This window comes from Sander lucioperca, chromosome 3 (genome assembly GCF_008315115.2).
Source record: "Sander lucioperca isolate FBNREF2018 chromosome 3, SLUC_FBN_1.2, whole genome shotgun sequence".
Classification (NCBI taxonomy): domain Eukaryota; kingdom Metazoa; phylum Chordata; class Actinopteri; order Perciformes; family Percidae; genus Sander; species Sander lucioperca.
In genome coordinates this window covers 16,069,573-16,083,719 of record NC_050175.1, presented here as the reverse complement: position 1 = coordinate 16,083,719, position 14,147 = coordinate 16,069,573, and the positions used below count along the sequence as shown (strand labels likewise).

At 39.8% G+C, this 14,147-nt stretch overlaps 1 protein-coding gene across 1 annotated transcript in view; it reads right to left on the bottom strand.

Moving 5' to 3' along the window:
• Positions 1–14,147, bottom strand: part of ush2a (Usher syndrome 2A (autosomal recessive, mild)) — a 245,699-nt gene that overhangs the window by 89,122 nt on the left and 142,430 nt on the right. The window contains exons 49-53 of the mRNA XM_031314426.2: positions 11,884–12,026; positions 3,547–4,265; positions 2,926–3,095; positions 2,666–2,832; positions 2,407–2,495 (exon numbers count right to left, since the gene is read on the bottom strand). Of these exons, the coding sequence (XP_031170286.1) occupies positions 2,407–2,495; positions 2,666–2,832; positions 2,926–3,095; positions 3,547–4,265; positions 11,884–12,026 (1,288 nt within the window). The remainder of the gene's footprint in view (positions 1–2,406; positions 2,496–2,665; positions 2,833–2,925; positions 3,096–3,546; positions 4,266–11,883; positions 12,027–14,147) is intronic.

Here is a 14,147-nt window from a genome sequence, read left to right as displayed (position 1 = left end):
GATGAAGGTAACTGGCACACACACAAAAGGTAATACACACACGCAGACACACACACACACACACACACACACACACACACCTCTACACGTTTGAATTACAGATATCTATACAATGAATGTTTTGTTTATACATCCACACAAAAACAGTTACACCTAAATTCAACAATTGCAGGCGCAGACACACACACACACACACACACACACACACACACACACACACACACACACACACACACACACACACACACACACACACACACACACACACACAAACAGTGTTAATGTTCAGAGCTTGTGGAGACTTATGCGTTTAGGTGATTAAGTGGTCAATGTTGATGAGAGTATTATGAATAGATGTCAAGAATAATTATTTCTCATGCAACCTTGATATTCATTTAACAAGTGACACTGTGAGGTGATACAGGACACACACGCGCACGCACACTGTGAGCCATACACACAACCACATATGGGCAGGGTCATGTTGAGTTAGGTAGCTCATTTCCCAAAGTGCGTGTTGGGTGTGCTTTGTGGTGGAAGTCATTTACAGATTGAATAGCCTGATGTAATCTGGAAATGGTGAAGACAGCAGAGACCCTGGGCTGACACAGAGCACTGGAGCTAAGGCCAGTACAGTATGTGTGTGTGTGTGTGTGTGTTTATATTTGTGTATGTGTATATGAGTGTGAGAGAGAGAGAGCAGAGAGAGAAAGAGAGAGACATAATAAAGTTGGTAGTGAGAGAGAATAGGTGTGTGTGTAAGGACATGGTGCACGTGTTATGTTTGTGTGTCTTTGTGCATCTATGCTATTATATTCAGAAAAAACTCAAAGGCACTGAGAGTGCCAACCTCTGCAGCTGACAATACAATTTTACAATCTATTCATACATGCATCAACATTATCTCTTACGTTTTAAGGTACATTTATATTATCATCCTGCAAACAAACTATCAGGATTTGGGATCAAGTCCCAAATCTTTGAGTTTTTTTTTCTGATTTGTGAAAAGTGAAAATTATGGGTCATAGATCCAAACACGACCCAAATCAAATTAATGGTTTAATTTGACGTTCATCGATGTGCCTTCAGAATGACTAACTACCAGCTAAAGCACAACTATCTTGGCAGAGAGAACAAGTTTGAGAATGAGAAACTGATCACTAGCTGTGAATCAGACACTAACAAAGAAGCAAATACATACAATTAGAGTGGTTACCTTTTCAAACATTGCCTGTCTTTCTTTAATGTTTTTTTGTACCAAACCCATCTATTTTGTATCTGTGATCTCATTTTGCTTTATTGTAGAGATCTCTTTTTAATATTGAAGTCAAATACAAAACCTGCATTACAACAATCTACGTGTTGATCTCCATCCCTTACTGACTCACACTCACACATCACTAACTATTCCACTCACAATCTGATAAAGCCAAAAGGACACTGTCTGTGAATAACAGAGATGCCATCTTAATATCAGAGAAGCAGACATTCAGTAGACTTCACCTTGATATCCTGACCAGGAGTATCACTACATAAAAAGAACATGCAAAACATGCAAATTAAAAAGAAACATAAAAGAGGGAGAGTGAATTTCTTGATGAGCATGAAGTGAGGTGAAAAAGAAATCATTTAGAGAATGAAGGAAGATACTCAAAATCCTGTCTGTTTTGTCAAGGTTAAATTTGTAACCAGGAAGCAGCCTGCCTGTCTGTCCAATTAGCAACAACCAGGAAGGAACACTTTTCTTCTGAGACCTATGACCCCTAAAGCTGTGCTTCTGCAGAGATGACAGGGGTGGTTCTGAAATTATGACAGGCATTAGCATTTTCCTGCAGTTAGCATTAGTGTGAGGCTGTGAGTGCATATGTGTGTGTGTATGTGTGCGCGTATCTGTGTGTGTGTGTGTGTGTGTGTGTGTGTGCATGCATACAATATTGTTTCAGTGGCTTTCACTGATGGGCCTTGATGTGGGATTAGCCAGCGGTGGAACTTAACTCTGGCCCCTCCTTCAAAATGGCCGACAGGAAGGAAGCTGCCTCAGACAGGGTCACAGCCCCTCCCATTTTCCGAAGGGGACCTTGAGATGAATGTTTTTCTTTCTCATTAAATCTCAAGAAGGAATGACAGAGGAATCAGTGTGACATTGCTTTTGTCTTTTGTATTGTGACTGAAGTTGCATGATATGTTTTGTGTATTTTCTGTTTAAATTCTAAATGCTGATATTCTGAAACCTTCTATCAGTTGAATGCAATAGGATATATTGTAATTCACTATGAGTAGCAGCATGGCTGACTTAGATTATATTTGTGTGCTTCAAGAATATGTCAGGCTCTTGTGCTCTCATGCCAGATCTAAGAGGGTTTTAGTGAACCTGAGAGAAGTCAGCTTTAAAAAAGGCGCCCATACCTGAAGTGACTCTGGCCCCAAGACCTTCACCCTTGGTGGACTGAGACCAGCTGGCCGAGAAGGTCTGGTGGTGATATTGACCCAGGGTCCTGCAAGTATGTAACAATATGTGGTTAAAGATCCTACTGCGAAACAACAAAGGCTGGAAACATTTATCTTAACGTTGGACACAAAGCGGTGAAGTAAAGCTGGCACTAGACAGTGTCAATTTCAACATATATACTTCTTGGGCAGATGTCATTGTTAATTATGGCCTTACCTGTGGTGTTGCCAGCCTGATTATGGAGCACAAGTCGATACTGGTAGCTAGTCCAGGGACTGAGCGCTGATGAAGAGTCCAGGAAGGAAAGAGGGGGAGGGTCTGGTGGGAGATGGCCCACTGTGGAGACTTGTTTGGTCCCAGCAACTCTGCGCTCAATCAGCCACCTATGGCCAGCACAAGATACATTGGAATTTGTATACAAATACAGCAGGAGTGTCACAGAGGGATTGAAGTGTATGCATGTGATCATCTCTCACCGCTCCAGTGGTCCATTGGTCGAATCCGGTGCACCCCAGGACAAGAGAACAGAGGTGGGGGTGTCAGAGTAAAGGTGAGGTGCAGGAACCCCTTCAGGGGGAGCTGGGAGGGTACGAAAGTCCTGAGACATCCCAGACACTGAACAACCCACACTGGTGCACGCCTCCACCTAGATGTTGGAGAACAATTTTGTCACATCCCAATGTGATTTGTATTTCTAGAGTTATCACTGTAAGGCTAGAAGTTTTTTATTCAGTCAGTAAATCGCTATCTAAATCTATGATTCTCAATTCTGACACCTTCAACTGCCATGCTACAATGACTGTGGAAACAAAAAGAAAAACAAAGGGTGCTGCAACATCAAAAATTCATTTAGAAATTCAGCCTCATCTGTGACTGGAAACACATATGATTATTCAATTGCTAATAAAAAAAAATCTAATTATTGTATTTCTATTCATCATAACATACTCAGATAGAAAATAGACTACTTATTTGTGACACAATAACTGTATTTACATATTTTACATTTTAAATGGCATAATAATGTTGAATCTATCACACTATACAGTGCGGTACAGTATTGTGTTCTACCATAGTAGCATTCTAATATATTGTACCTGGAGGCTGTAAGCCTGGTATGGCAGTAGGTCGAGGAAAGTGTAGCTAGTGGTGTTCCCTGGAACAGTGACTGACAGAAGGGATGAACTTGAATCTGAAGCTGCACTAAAGAAACCAGCAATGCTGTGAAAGGAGTCTTGTTTTACAATATGTTCAGTATTCAAGCTGGTTGCATTGTATTCTGGGTGTGGCAGTAAAAGACTGGGGCTTGGGTTTACACTGGCAGTATTTGGTTCAGTGGGGTGTAATGAGATGGAAACGGGGCCTTGGCTTGTATTGCTTACACCAGTGGATTCGATTTGGTTGTCTTCTGCGATTCCAGGCCTCAAGCTAGTGAAAGGGTGAGGGAGGAGGTTGGGTCTAGTGCCATGGATTGTGGTTGAGCTGTCATTACTGCCTGTGTTGACAGTGGACATGGACATGTGGCTTGAGCCTTGGGTGGTAAGATTGGATGTTGACCTGAGGTCATGACCTGAGCTGAGATATGCACCCTCAGTGCTGGGCAATAGGCTTGGGTTATGACCTGAGCTGGAGTTGAGGGTGGTGCTGGTACTGGAGACTGAGCTGGGATTGAAATCTAAAGAAGAGATGGAGCTGGGGCAAAGATAGAGGGTATACTTGATGATAATGCCATTTGGCTGGGAGGGAGGAACCCAGCTAATTGTTACACTTCGAGGGTAGAGCCCAGATACAGCTGGAGTGTCCACTGGTCCTGGACCTGGGGGTAAAGAGAAAGAAATGGATAAATGACAAGGAGAGGAAAAGAAAAAAAGGCCAGAGATAAATATACTTTTGGTGTGTGTGCTTATAAGAGAGTGAGAGAAAAGAGAGAAGGGGAATTTGTTCTAAAGAATTATTTGACAAGTAACATCAAGAATGACATCAGAAGGACAAAGAGTGATTTTGCCATCCCTATCCAAGGGATTAACATGGAAACACTCTTTCTCTCTCAATTTCTCCCCCTGAGCAAACCGAGATTATATGTATGGATTTATGCTGTACTTGACTTGAATATGAGTCTGTGCATCTTTCAGCAGAGAATTCAATGAGGTAATGTGTAGGCCAGGCTGGACTGCTGGAAACACTGTAGGCTTTGCTAAACACAAATATATGACATACACATGCATTCAAACACACTCATATGACCCATCATTTTAGTAATTACAAAGAGCGATACGAGTATATATAAGTAATTTACTTCAAGTTTGAGAACTTCAGGTCAGGATACCAAATTTTGTGCAAATGTTTATAACATATTTTGTGTTTGTGCTGTGGTCTCAAGTACATTTCTAATTTGGGTCTACTATGTATTCATGTTCACTGCCTTCAATTCTTATGTCCAGAGGGGAAATGATGCTCACTAGTATTAGAAGTATGGCAGACAGAGATGCACATCAGAAGGCCACAGGCACACACAGTCACATGATACGGATAAGAACCTGCACAAGACTAGTCAGAGGGATATTTCACTCCACGGTAGCTCATTTGAAGGTAATGCCCCTTTCCCCCTCCTCCCTCAGCATTTACATCCCACTGTACTGCTCTATAATGGACACACACAGATGCATGTCCATATACGTAGACACACACTCTTCCTGACACACATTCACATGCCCACACCCACAGCGATGCAGTATACCAGTAATGGTGCTGTGTGAAGGGCAAGCAGATCAAGGTGACTGAGCGGACTGAGGGAGCGTGCTGCGTCGCTAAGTGCTACCGCTAACCGCTAACGGCTTTCCCAGATGGCGGTGTTTGTGTGTGTGTGTGTGTGTGTGTGTGTGTGTGTGTGTGTGTGCGTAAGAGAGAGACAGAGAGCGCGAGGGTGAAAGAAGATGAGCGGTTGAAAGTATGCATGCATAACTGTGTGAGAGATAAAGTGTGCAAGCATGTATTTGTGTACGTCAGCATGCGTGCACATAAGACAGCGGTTGTGTAAGAATGTGTGTATTTTCTGTATGTATGTGTGTATCTACTAAGTGATAGGCCTTACTTAATACAGAGATGCCAACTAACATTCAGTGTTTGGCCAAGGACGCTCCAGTTCTCCTAAAAGTTTCAAATGTCTCTTAGTCTCTTAATGCTTATCACAATTTAAATGTTTTTCCTCATACTTACTCATTTTTATACTATGATGATCTTTTTCAGTATGTCTCCCATGTTTTAAGTTTGCTGGTATATTTAGCATACAACACACAATATTTTACTGCTAATCCATACTGTAATTTAAACTAAAAATTCTTTAAAATGTTGTTGTTGGTGAGTTTACTGATGAACCCCAATGATTTATAAAAGCAACACACACACACACACACACACACACACACACACACACACACACACACACACACACACACACACACACACACACACACACACACACACACACACAATTTATATATAATGTACAGTCAGACACACAGCGAGGCACATCACAAGTAAAGATTCAAAGTTACATAAAAATGGCAGCCGGCCAACCAGTCACACATCTCCCACACAAATAAACAACAGTATAAAAATGGTGATGTAAAGCTTGGCTGATTTTACAGATCACAAATTGTCCCAACAACCCACTCTTCTTTCTATCTACATCTGTCCTTCTGTCTTTTCCTTCTTCTCTTTTCCTTGCTCTGACTCCTTCCTTCCCTCTCCCCCATCTCTCTCTAATTTTCTTCTGTCTCTCTCTGTTACTCAAGCTTTGTAGTCTCTCTCCCTCTTTCACTCTCTCTCTCTCCCTCGCTCCCTCTCTCTGGTCTCCCTGCTAAATAAACAATGCAGAGAGTTGACCTTTTGGGTTAACAGGTTTTTATGCTAGCTCTACTCAGCACTCACACTGATTCAATTACCACCAAAGGTCCACTGAACCCCACGAATAACCAAGAAGCCCGTCTCCCTGTCTGTCTATGTTCCTATCTGCGCGCCTCACTGCCTTCTCGTCTGTCTTTGTGGAGGGTTGAGGTGTCTCTCTACCTGTTTGTGGAATTAGTCATTCTGCATTCTTCTGTCTTTTTGATTATATTCTCATCTACCTTACTGAATGTCCTTCTGTCTGTCTGATCAAAATGTTGTCTGTTCCAACAGACTGAAAACAACACACAGGTAAGAGATGCACAGAGAATAAGATTGCAGGTAGAAAGTCCATAATTGCAAAAACACAATCCAGTCACCTTGATACAGCTCCCTTCAACCACCTAAAATAACCTCCGTTGTCACCCCCCATTCCTCCCTTATTCCCTCTCTCCTCTCCTCCCCCTCTCCCTCTAAGTGTTGAGTGTTATTTAGGCTTTACTGGCGCGTGTAAAATTCTGCAATTTGAAGGGCTGTTAAGTTTTTCAATTGAAATTTTCATTTAAGATGCAGGTGATGCTTTTTTCCTTTTTTTATTTTACTGACGCTTTACTGCTCTCTGGATAGGAGGGAGTGTTGAGGGAATGCGTAGCAACCCCTCTCTCTCTGGTTTCCTGACTCCTTATCTCTCTTTCCCTCTTCCTCTCCTTCCTGCTCAACTCTTCCGCTTTTCCATCTCTCATCCTTCCTTTCCCAACTGCTCTTCTTTTCCCTTGTCTCCAACTCACCTTTCCCTCCCCCATACCACTCCGACCTCTTCATTCCCCATGCCTTTTTTCTCTTTCTTTTCCCTCTCTCTTCATCCCTCCCACTGTTACTCCTCCTCTCTCCAGTAAAACACAGTAGCAGAAGGCTAAAACAGGAGTGCGGGGCCGCCAAGCCTTAAATCACATTTATAAGGATTTGGTTAGCATAGTAATAACACAATCAACTGACAAGGGCTGGGAGAGGGGGAAGGTGTGTGTGTGTGTGTGTGTGTGTGTGTGTGCGTGTGTGTATACGTGTTATGTAGCTTCTTGTGCATATTTGTGTGTATGTATGTGTAGGTAAGGGCCCGTGTAGATTAAGTGTGTACATCTGTGTGTGTCCGTGTGAAGAGAAGAGGAAGGGTATTATTTTTAGCCTCGCACAGGGTCCTGTGTGTGTATGTGTGTGTTTGTGGGCATGTGTGTATGTGGGTGACTGGGCTTTTCAAGGTGAGTCGAGGCTCCTAGGAGTCATAATGAGGACAAACGCTGAGCTTTACTGTAATCAAGATGCTTAAGACACGGTGTCAAAACGTGACAAGCAATATGGTGAGAATTTACATTGCATTTCATATCTTTACTTTTTCAGATTATTTAATGTCATTGCTGCTTTAGGAGACACTGAAGAGGCAGTGAGAAAGAGGATGATGCATGACCAAGGTCACGAGCTTGATTTGTATCCATAACATCATAAGTATACAAGATGTGCATTAGCCTTTAAGTAACCACAGCCATCATGATACCTGAAATGTCAATCATTCAATATTTTCAATATCCTTCTCAGACTATTTGGAGTGAATTATTTAATTCCAGGTTACCTTCTGATGTATCCATGTACTAGAGAAAAAGAACACAAAAGTGCAAAGTAATATATGGCTTCCAAAAATGATGTGGAAATACAGTTTGTTGGTGTGTCAAAATAGTAGGGTAACCCTACTAAGGAAGTTCTAAAAGATATTACAAAAGCTATCTGACTGCTGAGGTATCATGGTTTTATTTACATAAATGTATATGTTCCTATTAGTTCTGACAGTATATTTAAAAAAAAAAAAACAAACACGTAAAAATACATATTCAGGTAATGAGTATACAATAGTGTACTTAAAATATAGTTGTTTCTTGATATGTAAAATAACAATGGGGTTATGCTCACATTACTTCAACATTTCCTTGGGACATCTAACTGAACAGAATAAGGGGAAATAAGTTAGCGTTATTATTATTTTATTAATTCAGTCACTCATACATTAAATAACATGAATTCTTTGTGTTCTGTCATTACCTTGAACCTCGTCTCTGTCGTGTTTTTCTCCATATTTCTTCTCTCTCACTTTCTGCTTTAATTTGGTAAAACATTGCTTCTTTAATGTTCTCCGTCTCTCTCTCTCTCTCTCTCTCTCTCACACGCACGCACGCACGCACGCACACACACACACACACACACACACACACACACACACACACACACACACACACACACACACACACACACACACACACATTCTAAGACGGCTTGGCTAAGAACATTTTCTCAAAATGGTGCTTTATTCATGCTCCCTATAACACTCTATAACACACATACACACATCTCCTCACACACACACACACACACACACACACACACACACACACACACACACACACACAAACACACACACACATACTCTCTTAGATCACTTAGCTAGTGTGAACATGGGAGTAGACAGAGGAAAGGGAGCTGTCCAACACGGCTAGAGTTTATGTTCACAGGAGCCGTCTGTCTGTTCTGCAGCGGCAGGAATTCATAGGGACCAAATTACATTAAAAAGATGGATATAAAACTTTAATGGAATGATAAAAAGGAAAGGAGGAAGCGTGGGTCTCGCTTTCTCTGTTCTGTCATTAGCCTTCTCTTTTCTTCTCTTCCTCTTTTTTCCTCAATTCCTCATTTTACCTTTTTGCTCTCTCCATTTTTCTTTCCTCACTTTTTCTCTCCATTTCTTATATTCTTTTTTCTATATTCTCCTCTCTCTCGCTCTCTCTCTCTCTCTCTCTCTCTCTCTCCCCTTTGCTCTCTCGTAAATACTTAAGGGCTAGTCCGTCAAAAAGAAAAGGTGAGACCCACTCTGTCTCTCACTCTGCCTTTTCATGTTTGAGCGCAAATAGTTGAGAGAAAGAGTAAGAAAGGAAGAGGTATGACAAAAGTAAAAAGACAGAGGAAAAATAAAAATAAAAATAATGAGGTACTCAAATCCATATTACAGTATTAATGAACGTCCATGTCAACATACAGTACAGTATTTACAGTTCAGTAACAAAGTGGAAAGCTTGCAAGGTTACAGCTCACACCTCCAAACAGACATCAGGTTAGGGGGAACTCTTCTAAATGGGGTAAAATCCAAAGGACTCCACTAGAAAAAAATGTATATTAAGATCAACTGTACCGTCACTTCAGCATGTGTATTAACGCTTGTATGCGTTTGTGTGCATGTATGCTCAGGTATTTACTCTTTTGTAAGAGTGAATGCTGTATGTATGAACTGCGCTGAACTAAGACAACAAAAATTCCATAATAACTATTAGCCTTATGATACATGAGATCATACTGAATGAAAAGTAAAAGTGCTCCAAAGGTTGTCATTTTTTTTTAAGCATGTGGGGGAGGAGATTAGGAGGGGAATGCAGCCTTTCCTGTCACTGCTAAGATGACAAGAGGATGGGTTTATGGTGACAAATTACACATCAATGTTAGGAAAATCCAATCTGGCCGCACTTGGCTTTCTCCCATCATGGGTTTAAATCCCTTCTTACTAAAAGCTACCTTACCTACCATGTATTCTACTATTATGCTAAAAGATTGACTTTAAAATGATTGGACACAATAGTATGTACTCTACATCCATGACTGGATGTAAGATTTAATTGTAAGATGTGACACTTAATTGTGAGTAATTTATTGAGATCATTAGGACACAATGAGCTGTTAAAGAGATGAATGTGTATAAAAGACTGATATAATGTAGGGCAGAGAGGAAAACAGATTGATCCATTCTACATGTTCTCACACATTATATAATTATTTCTTATATTGGCTAATGAGTTGTGTGCAAACTGGATTAAGTAGCATGACAATGTGTTTTATGTGCTTTTGTGTTTTATGATAAAGCATAAAACCATGTATTATTGATAGAGAGAGATTTGCTATGTATTTTGTTTTGTAGACTTTTTTTTTTTTTTACTTCAGCCCCACTAATCCAGCTACAGTTAAACAGAGATGAAAGTCGGTGGCATAAAAAAAGCAAAGAATCAGAATGTTGGGATGAATTGGTCTGCATTAAACGTCATGATCATGTGATATTTGCTTGTGAGCATGAGTAGGTGTGTGATTGATAAGGAGGACAAGGAGGTGTGTGTGTATGACACGTGTTTCCAGTGTGTGTGTGTGTTAGAGGGGGGTCTGAGAGAGGCAGAGAAAGGGGAAAAAGATGAATAGAGGTTCACGCACGCACACACACACACACACACACACACACACACACACACATAGTAGTGTAGTAAATTCACAATCATTTTCACTCTCACATGAAAACACAATTGTACACAAACAAAAACACAAATCTTGCCCACCTTATCTATAATTGTTGAGTACATGTAAAAACCTGTAACAAAAGCTTAGTCTGTTTTAGAGTGTGTGTGTGTGTGTGTGTGTGTGTGTGTTTGCTAGAGGGAATTCAATTCTGAATAGCAGTGAGAAAAGCATGGCAATAATGTAATGCATCCTAAATGTCTGCAATAGTGTGTGTCTCAATAGGTGTGCGCGTGCAGCAGTGTTGTGTGAATGTGTATGTAAACGTACACTGCACATACATGTGTACACATTACAGTGTGTATACATGTGCATGTATCTTATGTATGCAAATCTCAGCTGCTTAATGATAATGTATGTGATAATAGCGTGGTACTAATTAATTTATAACTTTGCACTGAGGAGGCTGTTCCAGTGGCTAATATGATTCTATTACAGCAATTAGCCCACAATGACACTGGCTAGGTCACTCACACACAGACACACACCTTACAGTATGCAAATTTCACTTTGTCAGTGTGTTTCACCCTATCTTGCTTGTCCCCATGTTTCATTTTTAATATGTTCTGTCTGAGTCTCTCTTCCTTATTGTCTTGATCATATTGACTGCCTCTACTAACACCAAGAAATGAATACACTTTTATAAAAGAAAACCTTGGAGACTTTCAGAGAATAAAAGAAAACTGGGCAGGGGATCTGTTTTTTAAACCACAGGCCATATGTTTAATGTGTGAGGCTATTGTTTAGATCATCACCTAAAATCAGGAGATCTGTCAAACTCCTTGACTTTAACTTTGACTCAGCAGCACTGACGGCCAACTGATAGCAGAGGCCAACTAATAACCAGCTGATGCCAGCCATCTGTCAGCCAGTCACTTGCAAAACTTGGCTGGACTGCTGACACAAGCACCCAGGCTGCACAATTCAGTATGAAAAAACAATGCCAACAACCACTGCCAACAGGTAGCCTAAAGAACAGCAGTACTGAGTGTGTATCTGACCCACCAACAAGTTTTTTTAACCACCAATTCTTATGGTTATTTATCAATGGCTTTTCTCTTGTGCTGTTTTTGCATTGTCTGTGTGCATTGAAACAGATGTGTAAATGCATGCATCTGTGAGTAACAAGTATGTTACATTTTATGTGTGCACTTGTATGTATGAGTCTGTGTACTTACTGTCCTCTGCGGTGCGCAGGATTGCCCAGGGCCCGACTGTCTGTCCATGTGTGTGAGAGACCACCACTCTAAACATATACTGGGTGTACGGTGACAAGCTCTCTACATGGTAGGAAAAGGTGTCTGTTGCGTTTTCCATTAGCCTAGGAGTTCATGGACACAAATACACATTTACTGACAGGCATTGGGATCTTGTCAAAATATGCTGCACTTTAATCAAACAGGTGGTCAAAGAGGGACAGCAAAGAATTTACTTTACATGGTGATTTAGTACTTGCTCGTGAACATGTATGTGTGCGGGAGCTAGAGTATTACATATCCAGTGTTCCTGATAAATGTCAACTATCTATCTATCTATCTATCTATCTATCTATGATTCTAGTTATGCTATATTTTTATAATACAATTTAAAATTTAACAAATCTTTAATTTCTAGCTCAGCCTAAATGTTTTCTCTTTCAACTTTTTCCACCATCACTTGTTTTGCTCTTTTATGACCAATCACAGAGCTTCAGCACTGGACAGCTCCTTAGAATATGTTGGTCAGTTTTGCATGCTCATGTTACCCAAAATGTAAATATAGAATAGACCTCTACTTTTTGCTGATAACAGACAAACCATTTTTCGCACATTTAGCAGCTGTAGCACTCACTAATGTAATAATTACCTGGAAATGTAATATAATTTACACTTAACCTGAGTGAATAATAATGAAATAATTTGTAATCTAATGTAAATAATGTAATGTAAGACAATGTCCTGACTAATATTGTGATAATATTTTTTCAATAAGAATCACTGTTGACTGAGATGAAAAAGAACATTTCTTGGAGATTGAATCGCGACTGTTTTGCCTTCATCACTCGCTTGTGTTACGTTAGCCATCTTCTGAAGCTTTTGTCATTTTCTGATGGTGTCTAATCTAACATCCACTCTGGTCTAATGGACAATCCTTGCACAACAACCAATCAGCATAGGTATGGGTGGGTTCTTTTCCAATTGATATGGATTTTAGTTATATGCATCTTTGTATCTCTTGTACATTTCAAATTGGAATCAGTGTCAAATGTTATTTTCAGTAGGCTAACGACGGCTAATGACACCAACAGTATTATAAATTTTGTATACTTGCACACTTTATATTTAAAAAAAAAAGCATACTTTTTTATATTATTACATTATCCTTTAAAATTATTACATCATCAGTTTTGAAAAACAATGACCCACCTGAAAGTTATTACAGTATCGGTAAAACATGTTATTACAATATCAATCAGTTCAGATCAAGTTATTACATTATTGGGTTTTATTACATTTTTGATCAGGTTAAGTGCAAATTCTATTACATTTTCAGGCGTTATTACGTTTTTAGCAAAACTATCACATTATTAGGTGCTACAAACCCCTTATAGTGTACGTGCAGCGACCATTCAAGGTTGAATGTGTAGGAATCTTGGTCAGAGGTGAAAGACACAGATCTTAATGACCACAAAGTAGTAATTTAGTGTTTAGTAGCAAAAGGTTACCTGTACAGGGAGGTTTTGTACTGAACATTTTGTGTATGGATTGTGGTTAGTCTATATGACATGTTCATTTTTTCTAGAAATGGAAAAGTCTAATGTGTCTCATGTTAATCTCATTTCAAGCATGTTGAATCTGTTTTATGTGTTCTTTCTAAATTAATTTTCTTTTAAGTGTAATGTGAAGAAGTGTCAGGAGACAAGTTTCATATAGTCACTAACAGTGGCTATCTTGGCAATATGTACAATATTTGTATAGCTTTTTATCATAGTCCCATATCATACCTGAACCCATATCATATAATCAAACAAAGGAATCTGGGACAAAGTAAAAGAATATTGTCATAAATGAGGGACCATTGACCATTTAGCATCAGATGGATAGAAGGGATGAATGAATGAATAAATCAGGGAACAATGAGATTTCCATAGTAGAGGAGGAGGAGGGCATGGCTGTCTGATATATAATACATGTAGCTAGTCATTTATTTATTACCATAGAATGAGAGCCTCCTCTTCTTGGATTAAATTGCAATTTGTTGTCAGGAAGCATGTAATGAATACATATCAGATGCACACCCTGTCTCTCTTTTTATTCTATCACATTTTCTCTACCTCTCTCTCTCTCTGCTCTGCTCTTTGAATTTTTTGTCTTTTTGACTCTACCCCCATCTCTCCAGCTCATTTCCTCTCTGTTTTTCTGATGGTCTGTCATATTGATGTGACATTTTCAGCTGTGCTGTA